The sequence below is a fragment of the Mobula hypostoma genome, chromosome 8, assembly GCF_963921235.1.
Source record: "Mobula hypostoma chromosome 8, sMobHyp1.1, whole genome shotgun sequence".
In the NCBI taxonomy this organism is placed as follows: Eukaryota; Metazoa; Chordata; class Chondrichthyes; order Myliobatiformes; family Myliobatidae; genus Mobula; species Mobula hypostoma.
Window position 1 is genome coordinate 149085892 of NC_086104.1, and position 20880 is coordinate 149106771.

Below are 20880 nucleotides of genomic sequence, written 5' to 3' on the forward strand. Positions count from 1 at the left end.
ACTTGCTTGGAAACTTTGAGGGATTTATGGACATGGACCTCAAGTTCCCTGTTTCTCTAAACAAAATGGGAATATCGCAGCTACTCCCATTCTGAGGGCCTCTGGTGAAGCGTTTCTTCAAATGGGAGAACCTGGACTTTGGGGCCCTGTTTAAACTTAACAGATCACCCAGTTAAGAGGCCAAACAATTCACCTCAGACATTTCGGATTCTTTGCGACCTCTAACTGAAGGGATGGTGCAAGCAAAATCTTCTGAAATTCAGACAGACACTTAATAAAGCGAGATGGTGGGGGAATGGAGGGGGTAGGAGGAGAATGGCTGTTGGCGATGGTGGGAGAGTGTGGGGTTGCACCTGCAAGGAGATCAGCCATGGTCTGATTAAATGGCCACCATGAAGGTCAGCTGACCAACTCCTGCTCCTAATTCCTATATCCATACATGCATGAGCCAATATTGATCCCCTGTTCAACATCATTAAACCATTTTATTTGGTCATAATCTCACTTCTACTTGTGGAAGATTAGAGTTTGCAGAACTGCTGCCAGATTTGATAAACTACATTTGATAACTACACCTCAAAAGCAAACAAGGACTTCACTGGCTGACGAAGTGCTTTAGGATGAAATGAAAGGCACTTCGTAAATTCAATTCTTTTTTTCCTTGACACAGCAACAGATAGGAGGTCATGGTTCTGTTGTTTAGTACTTGTGTTGGTATTTGTAACGGTTTAGTTTTTAAGATTGTTTAATGTGATTTCCAGTACACAAATGTAAAGGAGAACAAAATAATTGTTACTCCAGATCCAATGCAGCACATAAAAATTATATAATATGAAACATGACAATAAAAAATACATATAAATACATAAAATAGATTATATACATAGATTGATTATATGTCCATAAATTGATGCAAGGCACAGGAGAGTTTGTACGTAAGGTGACTCCGACAGGAACCGATAAAGCATTGCTGGAGGGGCATGTAGCAGGGTGGATTAGTGGTTGGAGGAGTTGATCAGCCTTACTGCTTGGGGAAAGTAACTGCTAATGAGTCTGGTGGTCCTGGATGCTGCGTAGCCTCCTACCTGATGGGAGTGGGACAAACACTCCATGAGCAGGGTGTAGTGGTTAGCACAATGCTTTACAGGATAAGCGATCTGGGTTCAATTCCCTCTACTGCCTGTAAGGTGTTTGTACGTTCTTCCTGTGACTGCGTGGGTTTCCTCCGGGTGCTCCAGTTTCCTTCCATCCAAAGACGTACCCGTTGGTAGGGTAGTTGGTCATTGTAAATCAGTATAATCCTCGCTGATTTGATTTGACGCGAACAACGCATTCTGTTGTACGTTTCAATATACATGTGACAAATAAAGCCAATCTTTACCTTTAACCTCCATCTCCAAAGAGGAGACGGTAGGGCAGGTACTTAGGAACACCACCACCTTAAGGTTCCCCTCCAAGTCACTCACATTCCTAACTTGGAGATATTCTCGATTGAACAGTAAAGCCCTCTCTAACCCAATGCGGAAATATGCTCTGCAGAAATACATTTCCTAGAGCAGAAACAGCTAGTACAAGAGGGCAGATTTTGACAGTGATTGAAGGGAAGTATAGGAGGGATGACAGGGGTAGATTTTTTTTTTAACGTAGAGTGGTAGATGTGTGGAACGCACTGCCATGTGTGGTGGTGGAGGCAGACACATTAGGGGCATTTAAGAGAGTCTTAGATAAGCACATGCATGAAAGAAAATGAAGGGCTATCCAGATTGAATTTGGATAGGTTAACCTGTGGGCCGCGGACCAGTACCGGGCCGCGGACCAGTACCGGGCCGTGAAGCATGCAGGGTACAGTGCTAGCCGGAGCGCACCCAGCACACCTTTAAGAAAAGAGCTGAAATAAAAAAGCTAATTAATTAGGTGCCGCCCAGAAGCCAGTCTTTATTAGTGCAACTGAGGTGGAGAGGGTCAATAGCTTTAAACTCTTCGGCATTAAGGATCGACGTTTCTCCCTCTGAAGAGTGTCAGAGGATCTGTCCTGGGACCAGCCCGTAATTGTCATTACAAAGAAAGCACGGTAGCGTCTATACTTTATTAGAAGTTTGTGTAGATTCAACATGTCACCTCAATCCTGACAGCCCTGTCTTTTCAGCTTGTTTGGGTTGGCATTTAAATTGACCAAACAATGGAACAGCTGAAGGCTCCAGCACCCTGGAAAGAGGAGTGAACATCATGCAGAGCGAGTGAAATCGGCAATCGCCTCTGACCTGGGCCGACACTTACGTGCCGGGCAGCACCAAATGAATTAGCTTGTTTATTCCGGCTTTTTTCTTAAAGATGTGCTGGGAGCACTCCGGCTACCGCTGCACCCCTGCATGCTTCACGGCCTGGAGGTTGGCGTTAACCTTAACCGTTAAAAGGTCAGAATATCATCGTGGGCCGAAGGGTCTGTATTGTGCTGCAATGTTTTACGTTCACTCAACTTGAGCACAGAAACTTTTGGCTGAGACTCCAGTGTAGCATTGAAGGGGTGGAGCATTACCAGAAAAACAGAGGGCTCTCTAGGAGGGAAGGGTTAGATTCATCTTGGAGTAGGTTAAAGGGTTAGCACAACATTTTGGGCTGAAGAGCCTGTAGTGCGCTGTTCAATGCCTGAAGCTTATCAATACCTCCTCAAAGTCAGACCAATAAGCAAAAAATAAAAAAAACTGCTGGAAATAGAAAAAAAAATCAGAGAATAGATGCAACATTCAATAGGTCAGGCAGCAGATGTGCGGGAAGGATAAAGAGTCAACATTTCAGATCTGTGGCACTCTGTCAGACAAAATAGTTATAGACCTGAAACATAACCGCACTTTAGCTTACCATGGATGCTACCTGATCTGCTGAATGTCTCCAGCATATTTTTTAAGGGTAAAACATTGATTTTGATAGACACCAGAGATTCTGCAGAAGCTGGACATCCAGAGCAGCACACGCGAAATGCTGGAGGAACTCAGCAGGTCAGGCAGCATCTACGGAGGGGAATAAACAGTCGTCGTTTCAGTCAAGACCCTTCATCAGGACTGTAAAGGAAGGGGGTAGATGCCAGAATAAGAAGGTAGGGGGAGGGGAAGGAGGCCAAGCTAGAAGGTGATAGAGGAAGCCATGCGCGGGAGGGGGGGGGATGAAGTAAGAAGCTGCGAGGTGATAGGTGGCAAAGGTAAAGGCCTGGAGAAGAAGGAATCTGATAGGAGAGGAGAGTGGACCATTGGAGAAAGGGAAACCAGGGGAAAGTGATGGGCAGGTGTGGAGAAGAGGTGGGGGGGGGGGCCAGAGTGGGGAATTGGAAAAGAGGGAAGGGGGAGGGGAAAAAGTTACTAGAAGTTGGAGATATCAATGTTCATGGATCAGGTTACACAATAGTCGACTGTTCTAAGTGTGCTCTTTCTTGTAAAAATGTCTATGTAATTGCAGTTTTTCTTGTGAATGTTGAGTAATGTACCCGGGCTTATGACAATAAACTAACTTGACTTTGAAAAGTAAATTTGGAAAGGTTGTAGCATAGCCAACGTTCTTGCAGTTAGAGAAATGGTAATGTTGACACTGTTGGAGAACGTAATCTGGGCGGACACATAGTGTGGCAGGAAGAAGCCAACTCCAGCCACGGTTATTGAACAGTCACCTAACCAGCAGACCTCACACTTGGTCCTGGAGACCTTGCGCTACACCCACCATTGTCATCGAGCAGGATGTTCTCTGGCTTCAGATCCCTGTGGAGGAAGAGGAAAGAGGAACATGAGAACCAGTCACTCAGTTGCCTCACTTGTCACGCAAACCAACTACCCCTCCACTGACTCCATCTGCACTTCCCACTACCTCCGGAAAGTAGCCATCATAATCAAGAACCCTAATAATTCTCTCTCCCCTCCTCTCCAGTTGGGCAGAAGAATCAAAAGCTTAAGACCATGTGCGACCTGTTTCAAGGACAGCTTCTATCCCCACTGTTACCAAACACTGGGTGGATCTCTCCGACATTAAAGATGAATTCTTGATCTCCCATTCTACCTCAGATTGGGAGATCAAGAGCCTTGCGCTTTGTGTTTACCTGAACTTTCTCAGAGGCAAAAGTTTACCAACTTTTTTTTTTCTTTTTAACCGCCTCAATGTACCAATGTGTGGCATGGGCTATAACTGGATGGTCACAAACAAAAGCTCTTCCTGTACCTCAGTACATGTGACTATAATAAACCAATCTTGAGGACCAGCTCTGATTGCCATTGGGCCTGCTTAATGCCAATCAAGATCTGAGGGTCGACATCTTGACATGGTAGAGAAGCTTGAGAGTTTCTGAGATCCAAACGGCAATGCTGCCTGGAGTTTAAGCCCACCACCCATGGTAAGAGCAATCCAACCAGGACCTCAGTGGTGGAGCTGGCAGAAAATGGTGACATGCCAGTGAAGGCAGAGGAAGGCTGCCTCAGTGAGGGGTCCCCAGTCACCTTCATTTCCATTCTACTGGACCCAACACCAATCTGTCAAGGACTGTGCGTGCTGTCTGCTCGCGCATCGACCTACCAACGTTAGACAAAGTCACGCACAGGGATTAAGGGAATAACCCCGTGGGAGAACATCATACTCGACTTCAGTGATCGCACTACTAATAGTGACAATCCAGGATCTCTGTGATTGGCTGGTATAGCTTGGGGCACTGAACTTTAGCATGTCGGGCAGCATCTATGGAGGCAAAAGGTGTATGTGGACATAACAGGCCACAACTCTGCAAACTGTGAACCGGTTGAGTTCTCTTTTATTTTGTTTCAGATTCAAACATCTTGTCTGTTGGTACAGTTTGAGGCTTTGATTAACTACTCATGCTGGAATGTTTTCTTAAAAAAGTCTTAATTAAAAACACACTTTTAGATTAGATTAGTTTATCTGTCACATCTCCACCGAAACATACAGTGAAATGCATCATTGGCGTCAAATCAAATCAACGAGGATTGTGCTCAGCACCTGCAAGCGTCACCATGCTTCCAGCGTCAACACAGCATGCCCACAATTCACTAACCCTACCCGTACGTCTTTGGAATGTGGGAGGAAACTGGAGCACCCGGAGGAAACTCATCCGGTTACAGGGAGCACGTACAAACTCCTGACAGGCAGTGGTGAGAATTGAACCCCAATCGGTGATCACTGACGCCGTAAAGTGATGCGCTAACCGCTTTGCTGTTTGTTTGTTTGCTATCATGTTTGCTGTTGTGTGCTGGGGCAGCAGGCTGAGGGTAGCGGACACCAAAAGAATCAACAAACTCATTCGTAAGGCCAGTGATGTTGTGGGGATGGAACTGGACTCTCTGACGGTGGTGTCTGAAAAGAGGATGCTGTCTAAGTTGCATGCCATCTTGGACAATGTCTCCCATCCACTACATAACGGACTGGTTGGGCACAGGAGTACATTCAGCCAGAGACTCATTCCACCGAGATGCAACACAGACCGTCATAGGAAGTCATTCCTGCCTGTGGCCATCAAACTTTACAACTCCTCCCTTGGAGGGTCAGACACCCTGAGCCAATAGGCTGGTCCTGGACTTATTTCATAATTTACTGGCATAATTTACATATTACTATTTAACTATTTATGGTTTTATTACTATTTATTATTTATGGTACAACTGTCACGAAAACCAATTCCCCCGGGATCAATAAAGTATGACTATGACTATTTGTTCCCATGCCACCACTTTTCATCACTGGAGTGCTGCTAACTGGAGTTATTTTTTCCTAGAGGAATTACCTTGACATGATTTACAGTTTTCAAGTGCTACTTAAGTGGAACTCTGTTAAAATACAAGTACACTTTATTCTTCCAATTGTAGCAAAGTAACCTAGCTAAAGTTCAAAGTAATTTTATTATCAAAGTACATACATGTCACCATATACTACCCTGAGATCATTTTCTTGTAGCTATTCATGGTAGAACAAAGAAATTGAGGAGAATCAGTGAAAAATTACACACAAAGACTGACAACCAATATACAAAAGACAAACTGTGCAAATACCAACAAATAAAGTAATTCTGAGAACATGAGTTGTAGAGTCCTTGAAAGGGAGTGTATAGGTTGTGGAATCAGTTCAGAGATGAGGCGAGTGAAGTTATGCACGCTGGTTTAAAAATCTGTTCGAGACCCTCCTGGCACTTATCACTGCAAGCAGAAGAAGTGCTATACCTGATCGTTCACCTCAATTCGGGACCCCACAAAGTCCTTCCAGGTGAGGCAACGCTTCACCTGCAAATCTCCTGGGGCTGTTACTGTATCGGGTGCTCCTGATGTGGCCTTCTGCACACTGGTGAGACCCAACATAGACTGAGGGACCGCACCTTCGCTCCATCTGCAAAAATCAGCATTTCCCGATGGGAATTCCCATTCTGACCTGTCGGCCCATGGCACCTCTACCGCCGGGAAGAAGCCACTCTCAGGTTGGAAGTATTAGTTAGCTTCCAACCTGAGAGATGGAGCCATTAAGTGCGACCTTTTGCGTGCTGCTCTAACAGGAACCATCTAATATCCCCACTTAGCCCTACGATAGCTGAAATCCACAGTCACAGCCATGGGCACTTTGGTAAGCAGCATCATTTAAAGATATTTTAAAAAACTCTATCAATACTCAAAATCGATGAACCTCGGATGGCAGACTCCGGTCACGAGTGCAGTTCCCCTTTTAAGAAAGTGAAAGCAAGGACACCACGCCAGTCTACAGGTACAACAGTAGAGCAGAGCCTTAGACTTGACTCCTGACTACCCTGCTGGTGAATGCAGTCTCTGGGAAATAAAACTGAAAACCTTAGAGCAAGACTGAAGAAGCCTCTGAACAACTACCACCAACATATCACCTGTGGGACCAGAGGAGCCAACACACCTGACCATTATTATACCACCATCGAAAACACTTACCACGCTACCCCAAGCCCACACGGTGGAAAGTCCGATCACCTGGCTGTACTTCTACTCCCAGTGTATAGGCAGAGATTAAAGGCTGCAGCACTGGTGGTGAGGGCCAAGAAGTATGGGCAAGGGAAGCAGAGGAGCACTTACTGGGCTGCTTTGAGTCTGAACTGAACAACATAGAACTTAGAACATAGAACAGCACAGCACATTACAGGCCCTTCAGCCCACACTGTTGTGCCGACCCTCAAACCCTGCCTCCCATATAACCCCCCACCTTCAATTCCTCCATATACCTGTCTAGTAGTCTCTTAAACTTCACTAGTGTATCTGCCTCCACCACTGACTCAGGCAGTGCATTCCACGCACCAACCACTCTCTGAGTGAAAAACCTTCCTCTAATATCCCCCTTGAACTTCCCACCCGTTACCTTAAAGCCATGTCCTCTTGTACTGAGCAGTGGTGCCCTGGGGAAAAGGCGCTGGCTATCCACCCGATCTATTCCTCTTAATATCTTGTACACCTCTATCACGTCTCCTCTCATCCTCCTTCTCTCCAAAGAGTAAAGCACTAGCTCCCTTAATCTCTGATCATAATGCATACTCTGTAAACCAGGCAGCATCCTGGTAAATCTCCTCTGTACCCTTTCCAATGCTTCCACATCCTTCCTATAGTGAGGCGACCAGAACTGGACACAGTACTCCAAGTGTGGCCTAAACAGAGTCTTATAGAGCTGCAATGTTCAGAGATTCATCTTCGAGTCTGAATGAATACGCCACAGTTCTCACCAACTTCATCAAGACCTGTGTAGATGAGTGTGTGCCTTCAAGAACATTCCGGGCCTACCCGAACTAAAAGCCATGGATGAATGAGGAGATTCGTAGTCCGTTGTGTGCTAGATCTGTGGCATTCCAGACTGGTTTCCCAGAACTGTACAGAAGTCCATGTAAGACCTACGGAAGGCTGTCTCAAGAGCAGGAAAAAAAAAACCCCAATTCTGATTGAGGTTAGAAACCGAATCAGAAGCATGTCAGCTCTGGCAGGGTTGACAGGCCTTTACTAGCACTGGCAGGGTTGACAGGCCATTACTTCCTTTTACGCAAAACCTTATATCATGAATGGCAGTGACGCTTCACTCTCAGGTAAGCTCAAAATCTCTTTTATGCACGCTTTAGAATAGAACTACATCAATGTAAATCCCTGCAGAATTCGGTGACCCTGTGATCTCTGTCCTGGAGGCTGATGTCAGAACATCTTTCAAGGGGGTGAACCCTTACAAGGATGGAGTACCTAAAAGGCCTTTGAAAACCTGTATGAACCAACTGGCAGGAGCGTTCAAGGACATCTTCAATGTCTCGCTGCTACAGTCAGAGGTTCCCACCTGCTTCAAAAGGGTGACAATCATACCAGTGCCCAAGAAGAGCAGGAAGATCTGCGTCAATGACTACTGCCCAGAGGCACTCACAACAACTAAGAAGTGCTTTGAGAGGTTGATCATGGCTAGAATCAACTCCTGCCTAAGCAAGGACCTGGACCCACTGCCGTTTGCCTATCACCACAATAGGTTTACAGTGGATGCAATCTCAGTCGCTCACCACTTGGGTTTGGATCACCTGGACAATAGTAATACCTACGTCTGGCTGCAGCTCGTTGTTCAACACAATCATATCCTCAGTTCTAATCAAAAAGCTCCAAAACTTGGGCCTCTGCAGCTGAATCCTTGACTTCCTATTGGGAGACCACACTCTGTGCAAATCAAAATAACTACTCCTCCTCACTGATAATCAGCACCTGCACACCTCAAAGATGTGTGCTTAGCCCACTGCTCTATTCTCTCTACACCCATAACTGTGTGGCTAGGCACAGCACCAAAACCCACCTATAAACCTGCCTACCACACAACTATTGTTGGCAGAGTTTCAGATGGTGACAAGGCGTACAGGAGTGAGACAGATCAGCTGGCTGAGTGGTGTCGCAGTAACAACCTCGCACTCAACACCAGTAAGACCAAAGAATTGATCGTGGACTTCAGGAAGGGGGAGTCGAGGGAACACACTCCAGTCCTCATCGAGGGATCAGAAGTGCAAAGAGTGAGCAGTTTCAAGCTCCTGAGTGTCAACAGCTCTGAGGATCTGTCCTGAGTCCAAAATATTGGGAAACAATTTCAAAGAAGGCACGGAAACAGCTACTCTATATTTCATTAGGAGTTTGAGTTTGAGTGTCACCAAAGGCAGGGGTCTCCAACCTTTTTGACACCGCGGACCAGTTTAATATTGACAATATTCTTGCGGACTGGCCGACCGGTGCAGGGGCGGGGTGGGGGTGCTCAAGTAGGGTTAAACTCACCTCAACATGTCTTTTACAGTTAGGGCTGCCAACTTTCTCACTCCCAAATAAGGGACAGAAGTAGCAGTCAAATCCCGGGACACTTTACCCCAGAAAGACTACCATGACCATGAAGCCTTGCACGGGCACCTGCGCGCGCATGGCATGCCGATTTTCTCCCCCACAAATCCGTTTTGCCTTCATCTTCCCGACTATACTGCACATACATTATTTCTACTTTATATAGGCTGTGTATTTATCATATCATTCCTGCTTTTACTATATGTTAGTATTATTTATTTTTGGTTTTATGTGTTACTTGGTATGATTTGTTAGGTTATTATTTGCATCTGTGAATGCTGAAAATTTTTTCCCATATAAATTAATGGTACAGTAATTGCTTCTTCACTTCACGCCATTTCGGCACGAAAGGTTTCATAGGAACGCTCTACCTTAGCGGGGGAAATACGGGACAAACCAATTTAGCCCAATAGACAGGATGTCCCGGCAAATACGGGACAGTTGGCAACCCTATGTTCAAGTTCAACAGTGCGTGACAGGGAATGAGGAAAGGTGCAGCTGACTCATATCGTTTCCTCACAGCCCGGTAGCACATGCTTTGCGGCCCGGTGGTTGGGGACCGCTGGTCAACGGCGCTTGCAAATTTCTACTCGTACCACGGAGAGCATTCTAACTGTTTTGCGTTACCGTCTGGTACGGGGGGAGCACTGCACAGGATCGGAAGAAGTTGCAGAAAGTTGTAAACTCAGCCAGGTCCATCAAGGGCACTAGGCTCCCCAACATCGAGGGCATCTTCAAAAGATGATGCCTCAGAAAGTCAGCATCCATCATTAAGGCCCTCATCACCCAGGACATGCCCTCTTCTCATTGCTGCCAACAGGGAGGTGGCACACTCAGTGTTTCAGCAGCAGCTCCATCTCCTCCACCATCAGATTTCAGTACGGACCATGAACCCCCAAACACCACCCCTCTCTTTTTACACTACCGGCAGGAGGAGAAGATGGCGGCATGACGCAGCGCGCACAGCTCTCCGGTGAAATGTTGTTAGTAGGATGGCGTGCACAATTCTGATTTGATGGAGACAGACGTGAGAAGGCACAGAGGAACATCTGGAGAAATTTCTGAAATACCCGGTTCGCTGCCGCTGCTACTGAGCGATCGAGAATCTCCGGAGGGGAAGGCCCCAAAATCCCCGGCTTTGTCTGCTGCTGGCGACCAAGGCTGAGGTCGAAGCGTTCGGCAGAGATGGTGCTCGGTACTCAGTGTCGGAGGGCTGATCCGAGCTCGAAGTTTTCAGACGACTCAGAGTCGGACTGTGGTCGGGCATGGCAGGGAGAGTTTTTTTCCTTCTCCCATCTGCGTGAGATGTGGGACTTTCGAGAGACTTTGAACTTTTTTACTGTGCCCATGGCCTGTTCCTCATCAAGTTATGGTATTGTTGCACTGTTGTAACTATATGTTATAATTATGTGGTTTTTGTCAGTTTTTCAGTCTTGGTCTGACCTGTTTCTGTGATATCACACCGGAGGAATATTGTATCATTTCTTAATGCATGCATTACTAAATGACAATAAAAGAGGACTGCGTGTTCTCATTATCTAATCTAACTTTTTTATATATACTTCTTATTGTGACTTATAGTTTTTATTTCTATCTTTTGCAATGTACTACTGCCGCAAAACAATAACTTTTATGACATATGAACCTGATTCTGAACCTGATAGTGTGGTACTTAAGGGTGGGACCGATGACAGCAGCGAGAAGAGAGCATGGCCTGGATGGTGGGTGCCCTGAATGACAGGTGCCCCTTTCTTGTAGATGTAATCAGTGGTGGGGAGGGCTTTTCCTCTGATGGACTGGGTTGTATAGTACGCTTTTTCAGTTCTTGGGCATTGGTGTTTCCATACCAGACTGTGACGCAGCCAGTCAGTATACGCTCCACTGCTCATCAATAGAAGTTTGTCAAAGTCTTAGATATCATGCCAAATCTGTTGTACGAACTTCGAAGAAAGTAGAGGTGTTGCAGTACCTTCTTTGTATTGGCGCTTACACGCTGGTCTGAGGACTGTTCCTCTGCTACGATAACACCAACGAATTTAAAGTTACTGACCCACTCCACATCTGACCCTCCAGTAAGAGGGTAGTGGGTGCGTGGAATGCTCTGCCAGCAAAGGTGGTAGAAGCAGATACAATAGGGACTTTTAAGAGACTCTTAGGCGGGTACATGGAGCTTGGAAAAATAGAGGGCTATGCTGTAGGGAAACTCCAGGCAGCTTCTAGAGTAGGTTACAAAGTCGGCACAACATTGTGGGCCGAAGAGCCTGTAATGTGCTGTACATTTTCTACGTTCTAAGGATTGACTCCTGAACTTGGGGTTCTTCCTCCTGTAGCCAATGATCAGCTCTTTGATGTTGAGTGAGAGGTTACTCAGTAAACTTGTTCCGGTAGGAAGCATTTTTATTGCTGACCAAATGCCAAAGGCCCCTTTGGAGGTGCTCAATAATAGATTGCACCAACGTCGAACCAGGGGAAATCACCTCACCAGAACAATGCCATTGCTACAGAGAACCATCTGGAAGACACTGGATGTCAGTCAACCCAGTGCTACGCCTTGAGCTATTGTGTCCTTTGCAGGGCAGACAACCTAAGTTGTGCGGTTCATATTCTCGTGCCAGTGGACCCACCAAACTACTTAATAAAAGTACAAAACACCAAACACCAGATGGTTCAGCTGTAAACCTCTTTAAAAAGAATGAGCCAGAGCTTTTCTTAAGCCAACAGACCATCAAGTTTTGAAGTTAGTTATCACAGGAAGCCATTAAAGGCACTGTTGTGGGAAGTGAGCGGAGGGGTTTGTACGTTTTGTTTGGCTGCAAACCATATCAGATCAGGGACTGCTTTATAAGTCAGAGCCATTTAGCTTTTTATTACATGCCATCAGATTAAAGTCTGATGATTATTAGCCAAATTTTCTTTACTTATTCCTTTCATGGAAATGAGCCAAGCATCTTATCTGATTGTCAGAGAAGGAAAATGGTGATTTAAATTTCCCCCTTATTTCATATTCTGTTGGAAAGGCGGGCCAGTGATCGCAAAACAGCACTCAAAATGGCTAAAAGCACCTTATTCCAGCTAACACAGTGGTGCAGTGGTTAGCACAATGCTCTACAGTGCAGGATACCAGGGTTCAATTCCTGCCACTGCCTGTAAGGAGTTTGTACAAATTCCCTGTGACCATGTGGGTTTCCTCCCACAGTCCAAAGACTGGTAGGTTTTATTGGTTGTCGTAAATTGCCCCATGATTAGGCTAGGATTGAATTGGGAGTTGCTGGGCGGCGGGCTAGAAGGGCCTATTCCGTGGTGTATCTCGATAAGTAAGTAAATAAATAAACATGCCGAGTTCTGTTTGAGGCATGGAACTGGAGGCTTTCTGAGCAGACAACCAGCATTAACTTCCAACCATTGGCAAGCGTGTGTGACTATGGTTTATTATTGTCACATGCTCTGATTTATGAGGAAATCCTTACGTTTTGCATGAAAATTAGATCACTGCAGACACAAGTACATCAAAGTAATAAATAGGAATACTGAGTGAAGTGTTACAATTTGCAGAGAAAGTGCAGGTCGGGCAGACAAATGAAAAGCAAGGGCCATGAATATTGGAAGATCAAGAGCTTACCTTTTGGCGCATGAGAGGCTAATTCAAGATCTGATACCAATGGGATAGAAGCTCTCCTTAAGTCATGTTCTCAGGCCTTTTGAGAACATGAGGGGAGAAGAAAGAACGATCGAAATGACTGTGTACAAGACGGAAACAGACCATTTTGGGTATTCATTCAGGTAATGGTCAGCAGGTCAGGCAGCATCTATGGAAAGGAATAAGGTCAATGTTTCGAACCAAGACCTTTCATCAGGACTGGAAAGGACGGGGGAAGAAGCCAGAACAAGGTGTGGGGAAGGGGAAGGATTATAAACTGGAGGATGATTGGTGAAGCCAGGCAAGCCTGCCTTCCTAATCTGGAATCTTCCCTCTTCCTTTCCAGTCCTGATAAAGGATGTCCGCCTGTTTATTCCTCTCTATAGATGCTGCCTAGCCTGCTGAGTTCCTCTGACAGAGAGTGTGAGTGTAAGTGTGAGCGTGAGTGAGTGTGAGTGTGTGTGTGTGTGTGGGTGGGTGTGTGTGTGTGTGTGTGTGTGTGTGTGCGTGCGCATGTGTGTGCGTGCGCGTGTGTGTTAGACATTCTGGATTTCCAGCATCTGCAGAATCTCTTGTGTATATAATAGCGCAAATCTCACATGCCTGCCTTATTCCGACTAATCTTTGAAATCTCTGCCCAAAGTGGTCAAGAAAACTCTCAAAGAATGACGTCCCGTAACAAACAAATTACTTTCCAATCAACTCATACCTTAAAGATTACAGTGCTCCAAAGACAACAGTTCAAAGCTGGCTTGAAACCCACCCCCGCCCACCAATACTAAAGTTATAAGTGATTTGCAAAAAACAAAATAATTTGTGGGTCCGGAGAAATCAAGGCAATGATTAAGATATGCCATAAATGGAAGCAATCTGTTAAAACTTCAGGAATAATAGCTTGTTGTTCTCAAAGAGAAAATGCTCTAAAAATGTGAGCTTCATCTTGTTACCACACATGGTTTTGTGGTTTCAGAATGAGTTCAGGGATTGTACTTACCGATAGACAATACCTTCCCGATGGAGATGATCCAGGCCACAGCAGATCTCAGCAGCGTAAAATATAACTCTTTCCTCCTCAAAGCCCGGGTTACCCATGCTGTAAATGTGGAACTTCAAGTCTCCTCCATTCATAATGGTTAGAACTAAACACAGTGCATCTTTAGTTTCGTAGGCATACGCCAGGCTGACCTGGGAAACAAAGCAAAAAGTCGGAAACCTTTTGAGTTAGCCTCAACAAGACAAGGACGGGAGCTCAGCATTGGCACAGTGCATATCCAATTAAATAAAAAGACCAGTATATCACATGCTTTACTGCGGGCAACCCAGGTTCAATTCCCGCCATTGCCTGTAAGGAGTTTGTACGTTCTTCCGTGACTGTGTGGGTTTCCTCCGGGTGTGCTCCAGTTTCCTCCCACAGTCCAAAAACAAAGAGATTGGTAGGTTAATTGGTCATTGTAAATTGTCTTGTGATCAGACTAGGATTAAATTGGGGAATTACTGGACGGCGCAGCTCGAAGAGCTGGAAGAGCCTATTTCATGCTGTATCTCAATCAATAAACAGATAAATGAATAAGGCACTTTCGTCTCAGAATAACTTGAACAGCAGTCAATCAATACACTTCAAACAATGCTACATAATCTCAGCAGCTCCTCTGAGTTTACTCAAATCTTTAGCTACCAATTATAATCTAACCACCTCCAAGAGGACTGCAACCTTGTCATGGTTTGGAGGTTTGTGTGCCTCAATGACCCAGAGAGCAATATTGGCTGGAGTCAGGGCTTTATGCTTTGGCTCTTGGTAGGGTCAGCCATGCCAAACAGGTCAAAGGGTGGAGGCCAGACTAACCAGTCTTCCAGGTTCAGGGGCTCAACTCAGCTAACAACCCTGACAGTTGAAACAAAATTGTTACAGAAACAGCAATGAAGAATCCTTCTATGCCTGAGTGCGATATTATTCCCGGGTCTCCACCCGGGACTTGCTTGACTGACAGTAGTGAAAATTGAGAAGAAGTTACTGACACAATGAAGGAAGCCCTGAACACCACCAGAGATGGAGGACCTTCCTTGCTGTCCTAGCTGCCTGCGGCATAACAGACAGTATGAGAATCCAATGAGCAGGAGATACTTACTACAAATCTGCTATTTACTTTTTCTAATATTTGCTTTTCGTTTAATGCCATCGTCTCTCCTTTCCTTTTTTTGATTCTCTTCTTCTCCATCTTCTTGCAAGCGTACATTTTTCCGGTAGCTCTCACCTGACAGGCACAGACCTGAATGAACAAAGAGTTGAGCTCAGCCAGTCGTGAATGTTTCAGGACACAAGACACCAACAAATAGGACCCAATTTTACCGCTCAGCAGCGGACAGATGTGGACAAAGATCAGTTGAATTCCTGAGTTGATTCAAAATCCATAAATTCGTCATGTATGGCTCACAGAAGCTGTTCTGTTATAAAAAGCACTTACAGGATCTGTATTGAGTGCATCGCATTGCACACTAAGGCAGGGGTGGTGAACCTTTTTAATGTTCAACATTATTAATCATGTACATATGTAAGTATTACGAATTTGCTGTGGAATGTTGCAACAGAAAACAACGACATTCAACAGTTGTAAGGAATAAAGATTCATAAGTAGTGAATCTGTGGAATTTGTTGCCACAGGCGGCTGTGGAGGCCAAGACATTGAGCATATTTAAGGCAGAGGTTGACAGATTCTTAATTAGTCAGGGCATGAAGGGATATGGGGAGAAGATACAAGATTTGGGCTGAGAGGGAAAATGGATCTGCTGTGATGAAATGGCGGTGCAGACACAATGGGCCAAATGGCCTAATTCTACTCCTATATCTTATGGTCTTATTAAAAAATAAAGAATTTAATACTAAACAAAAGTGTGCATGTACCCAAAATTGGTAATAAAATTCTCTCACATCTCCTGGTAATTTTGGAGCAGAGATTATTATTGATTAATGAATTACTAATAATAACTATAGATTTCATTAAGGAAAAAGGATGAATGCTGTTGCTTATTTCCATGTAATTACTGTTTTACTGTTAATAAAAGCAGAACAGAGGCAGATTGCAATAAATGAAGCATTAATCTTTTAAAAAGACAACTGAAAAATAACATTTTTAAATAGTATTGTTATTGTAACTGTTTACTATCTAAGTGCTGATGTGCACACCAAGTCTGCGAGGATTCCAAAATGTATCATCCAATGTCACGTGCTCCCGGAACCATCCAGCCTGCGCCAAGCTGTCGTGAGACATTTCCTCTGCAAACATCTCACTGCTCTTGAGTTGTTAAAAGATACTGCTTCACTTGGCAGTACAGATAATCATTATGCATCTTCTTACTGTGGCTAGGATTTACAGAATTGAGGGGTGGCACTGCATGCCATGTGCCAGCAAAGTTTCTTGCACGTGCCATTTTGGGCACACTTGCCATTGGTTCACCAGCCTTGAATGAAGGGCAAGTCCTTAGTCGTTCAAAGCGATTAAACACATGGGACACAAGGTGAAAATTACTGAATTTAGGATTGGTTGATATCATCACTCATTGACTGCAATGCAGTAAATTCTGTGAGTGGCCCAAAAGCAGACGACAGTCATCAGGGAGATATGCCAGACATCAGTGGAGAAGCTGGTGCAAATCTAAGACTGGATTTTACTTATTCAGCAGGAAGAAGTAAGTCAAGCTGAGGTGCTCCTTGCCCCAGCATAATAGACTCACAGGAACTTTCTTCACAAACTCTCTGCGGCGGTACTTTCCGAACCAACCTATACTGAACTTGTGAAGGAATTTACACTTAGATCACTTTTTCCATTTGCAAGTCTCCTGGCCCTTTAGAATTCTGGGAGGGGGAGGAAGGACATTCAAGGATTTGTCTTTGATGCCCCATACCCCTCCTTTCCTTCTTGTGCCCATGTTGTTCTTCATCAGCTAAATCACCATGGATTTGGATGGTGTGGTGTGGTATTTTTAAAGGGGAGGGTGATAGGTTCTTGATCAGTAAGAACATCCCTAGCCAAGTCCCTTGGTACCAATGAGTTGGTATGAGACTTAACCTTGACCCTTTATGGAAGTCGGCAAACATAGAAACATAGAAAATAGGTGCAGGAGTAGGCCATTCGGCCCTTTGAGCCTGCACCGCCAACCCGTAAAATTATTCTGGAAAGGAAATGCGTCACCCTTTCCCAGTGGGCTCTACATGCGAATCCAGGCCAATAGCAATGGGGCTGATTAACTGCCTTCTAAAATGACTCATTTGGGTGATGGTATGGTGATGCATCTTCACCAAAGGAGGTCTACTTATTTACTTACTTACTGGGGCCCTTAGCTTCTAAGTGGAGCATAAGCCATTGATGACCTCCCATCACCATTGTCCTCTCAAACAATGGTATGATTGGAGCTCATCGACACTTCTGCAATCCATTGCATCCACTGTACGGGGAATTGGAGGTGTAAAGCATTCCTTCTCTCCACTAGTCTTTAGGTCACCTTTGGGCAAGGTGTAGCACCTGCACATGAAGCCATGGGAGAAGGTGGTGGATGGTCATATGAGCAACGGTTGCATACCACAAGTCCTAGCTATGTGACTGCTGTTGCCATGCAAACTTGGAAGAGGATTGATAATTAGCTGGGGTCACCCATCTTGTGAAGGCACTACCCAGATGGTAGCAATGGCAAACCGCTTCTCTGGAAAAAAATTGCCAAGAATGATTATGGTCACGAGACCATGATAGCCCATATCATATCACATGGCACATAATAATGATGATGAATATGACTCAAATAGACACTATCCTTTCTCCTCAGGGGTAGGCTGGAGAGGGGCAATAAACATTGGCCTTGCCAACAATGACTCCACTCCAAAAAAGACCAAAGTACAAACTTAATTTCTTTACTCTGCCTTCTGTTACAGCTTATTCTGGATTTAGGGTGACTCCATTAACTTCACCAACCAATCTTCAGATCTGAATATGGACTGTAGATTAAGTTTAAAATGAAACTCTGGATAGTGAGCTTTTAGAACTGTGAAAACAGCAGTTAATTGGAAAACCTGACATTGTTGACTAACACTAACACTGTCTGGAGCATGTGTACAAAGAAAGAGGTGTGAAAGTTATATGCAATTCAAAGGAAGCATTGTAGGTACATTGCAACTACAGAATTGTCCTTTGATCTTTAGCATATAAAATTCATGTAATATTGGGTCGAAGATGACTCTTCCTCCAAAAGGGTCTCAGTATGCTGCGACCTTGGTCATCTATCACCTTTCTTTGTACTAATGCATTGGAGACAATCCACAATCTCCCAGCCTTAATGGTTGATGACACTCACCTCTCCAAATCCTCCTTTTCCCAGAACCCTGTATTGTCTGAAAGTATCTTTGGTGATGGGTTGCCTGAAGAACACAAAAGGAAGAACGAAGTCATTGTTGAAACTCTACAAAGATTTCATTTTCCTGTTAACTGTAATCCAAGTGAAGATAGGCAGTGGATGACTACTGTAGAGTCTTCGATAAGACAAGGAATGAAAATCCCAATGGAATTGTATCAAATACCACACTCATAGGAGTTCTGGCTTTGACTTTAGTGCTGAATTTAATTGTTGATGAAGGCCACAGAGACCACGGTTGAATGAGAGCTACACACACAAAATGCTCGAGGAATTCAGCAAGTCAGGCAGCATCTATGGAGGGGCCAAGAATATTAATTGGGACTGGAAAGGAAGGGGGCAGAAGCCAGAATAAGGATGTGGAGTGGGGGGTGGAGTACGAGCTCGCAGGTGATGAACGAGACCAGGTGAGACAAAGGGGGTGATGAACGAGACCAGGTGAGGCAAAGGAGGTGATGAACGAGACCAGGTGAGGCAAAGGAGGTGACAAACGAGACCAGGTGAGGCAAAGGGGGTGACGAACGAGACCAGGTGAGGCAAAGGGGGTTATGAATGAGACCAGGTGAGGCAAAGGGGGTAATGATATGAGACCAGATGAGGCAAAGGGGGTGATGAATGACACCAGGTGAGGCAAAGGGGGTGATGATATGAGACCAGGTGAGGCAAAGGGGGTGATGAACGAGACCAGGTGAGGCAAAGAGGGTGATGATATGAGAAGCTGGGAGGTGAAAAGTAAAAGGCATAAAGGGCTGAAAGTAGTCAAAATCTAATTTTGGAGGGGACTGCAGACCATGGAAAAAAGGGAAGGAAATGGGCAACCAGAAGGAGGTGATGGGCAGGTCATGAGGGCAAAAACAGAGAAAGTATGAAAGGGCAACAAGAAAGGGGAATAGGAAAAGGGAAGTGGGGGAGAGGAGTGCAAAACAGAGAGAAATGGTTACTGGAAGTTAGAGAAATCGATGTTCATGCCATCAGGTTGGAGACTGCCCAAACAAAGTATGAGAGGTTGCTCCTTCAAAACAGAGTTTGGCCTCGTCGTGGAAGTAATGGACAGACATGGTGGTAATGGAATGAGAAGTCAAGATGAAATGGATATCCACCGGGAGGTCATGGCTATTACAGCCGACATGAACAGAGGAGCTCAATGAAATGGTCGACAATTATTTTAGATTCAGATTGAAGGCAACACCAATTCAGGAGCAAAATGGTTAAATTCAACCCTCCCAAGGCTGCAATTACAGAGCATCGTGTTGGAACTCTGGAGACGCTGCATCATCAGATACACATTCAGCAACGTTCGCCACTGACTCCACCCCACTCTCTGCCCTTTCAACCCCCACCCTCAGGGCTGCTCATCCAGCAGAGCTTCTCTGAAAAAGGGCTTCAGGAGACCAATAAATCAACCCCATAAATTAGCCCCATTCACCACCAGAATCACAATTCTAAAAAGAGCCATTGATAATCCAGTCCAGGCCCCCTTTAAGTCTCATAAGACATAGGAGCAGAATTAGGCCATTTGGCCCATCAAGTCTGCTCTGCCATTTCATCATGGTTAACCCATTTCCCTGTCAGCCCCAATCTCCTGCCTTCTCCACATCCTGCCTTTTCCCTGTCAGCCCCAATCCCACTGCCTTCTGCATGCCCTGACTAATTAAGAATCTATCAACTTCTGCCTTATATATACCCAATGACATGGCCTTCACAGCCGGCTGCCTATGGCAGCGAATTCCACAGATTCACCATCTCATCTCAGTCTCTACAGCGATAGAATTCCACACACCAACTGTGTCTGCACCAAGTGTGAATGAATGGGTTTATTCTGAATCTAAAATAACGCTATATGTCTCTAATCTCTCAGTAATATATCTACCCCCATTTAAATACATCTAGAGCATATTGCAACACTTCATTTAGAAGATTTAATTGATTCTTTCTCCCCGAAAAACAGTCAGTCGTTCAGAAAGAGCTAGCTGGTTAAGGACAGACCTAATATAGCAAAGTTCCATTGTCTCGCAAGATCATCATTTAAAGGAGCAAAATTAGGCCTCTCAGCCCATTGAGCCTTGGCCAATTGTTTTTGGTCTCAGTCCTATTCTCCTGCCTGCTCCCCACAACCTTCAGCACCTCCCCCTCAACCAATCAAGGCATATCAATCACTACCTTAAATACACCCACTAACTTGGTGACAATGGCCCTACATGGAAATGTATTCCACAGATTTGCCACCCTCTGGCTAAAGCAATTTCTCCCCATCGGAGTTCTGAAGGGATTTCCCTTTCATTCTGACGCTGTGCCCTCAGATCCAATCTCTCTTACTAATAGAATCTGTGCCCTCAGATCCAATCTCTCCTACTAATTGTCTCCAGGCCTTTGAGTATTCAGTAGGTTCCAATGAGATCATCACCACCCACCCACCCACCCCCCATCCTTCTGAACTCCATTGAGTACCGGCCCATGGACACCAAACACTCCTCAAACATTAAAGTCTTTCATTCCTGAAATCATTCTTGTGATCCTCCT

General features: G+C 45.0%; 1 protein-coding gene across 2 annotated transcripts in view; it reads right to left on the reverse strand.

Annotated features, from left to right (window-relative positions):
• The window catches only part of LOC134351039 (G protein-coupled receptor kinase 5-like), a 227338-nt gene that overhangs the window by 30221 nt on the left and 176237 nt on the right, over window positions 1-20880 (reverse strand). For both annotated transcript variants that reach the window (XM_063057030.1, XM_063057032.1), the window contains 4 exons: window positions 18304-18367; window positions 15090-15230; window positions 13958-14148; window positions 3709-3746 (listed from right to left, as the gene is read on the reverse strand). In XM_063057030.1, the coding sequence (XP_062913100.1) occupies window positions 3709-3746; window positions 13958-14148; window positions 15090-15230; window positions 18304-18367 (434 nt within the window). The remainder of the gene's footprint in view (window positions 1-3708; window positions 3747-13957; window positions 14149-15089; window positions 15231-18303; window positions 18368-20880) is intronic.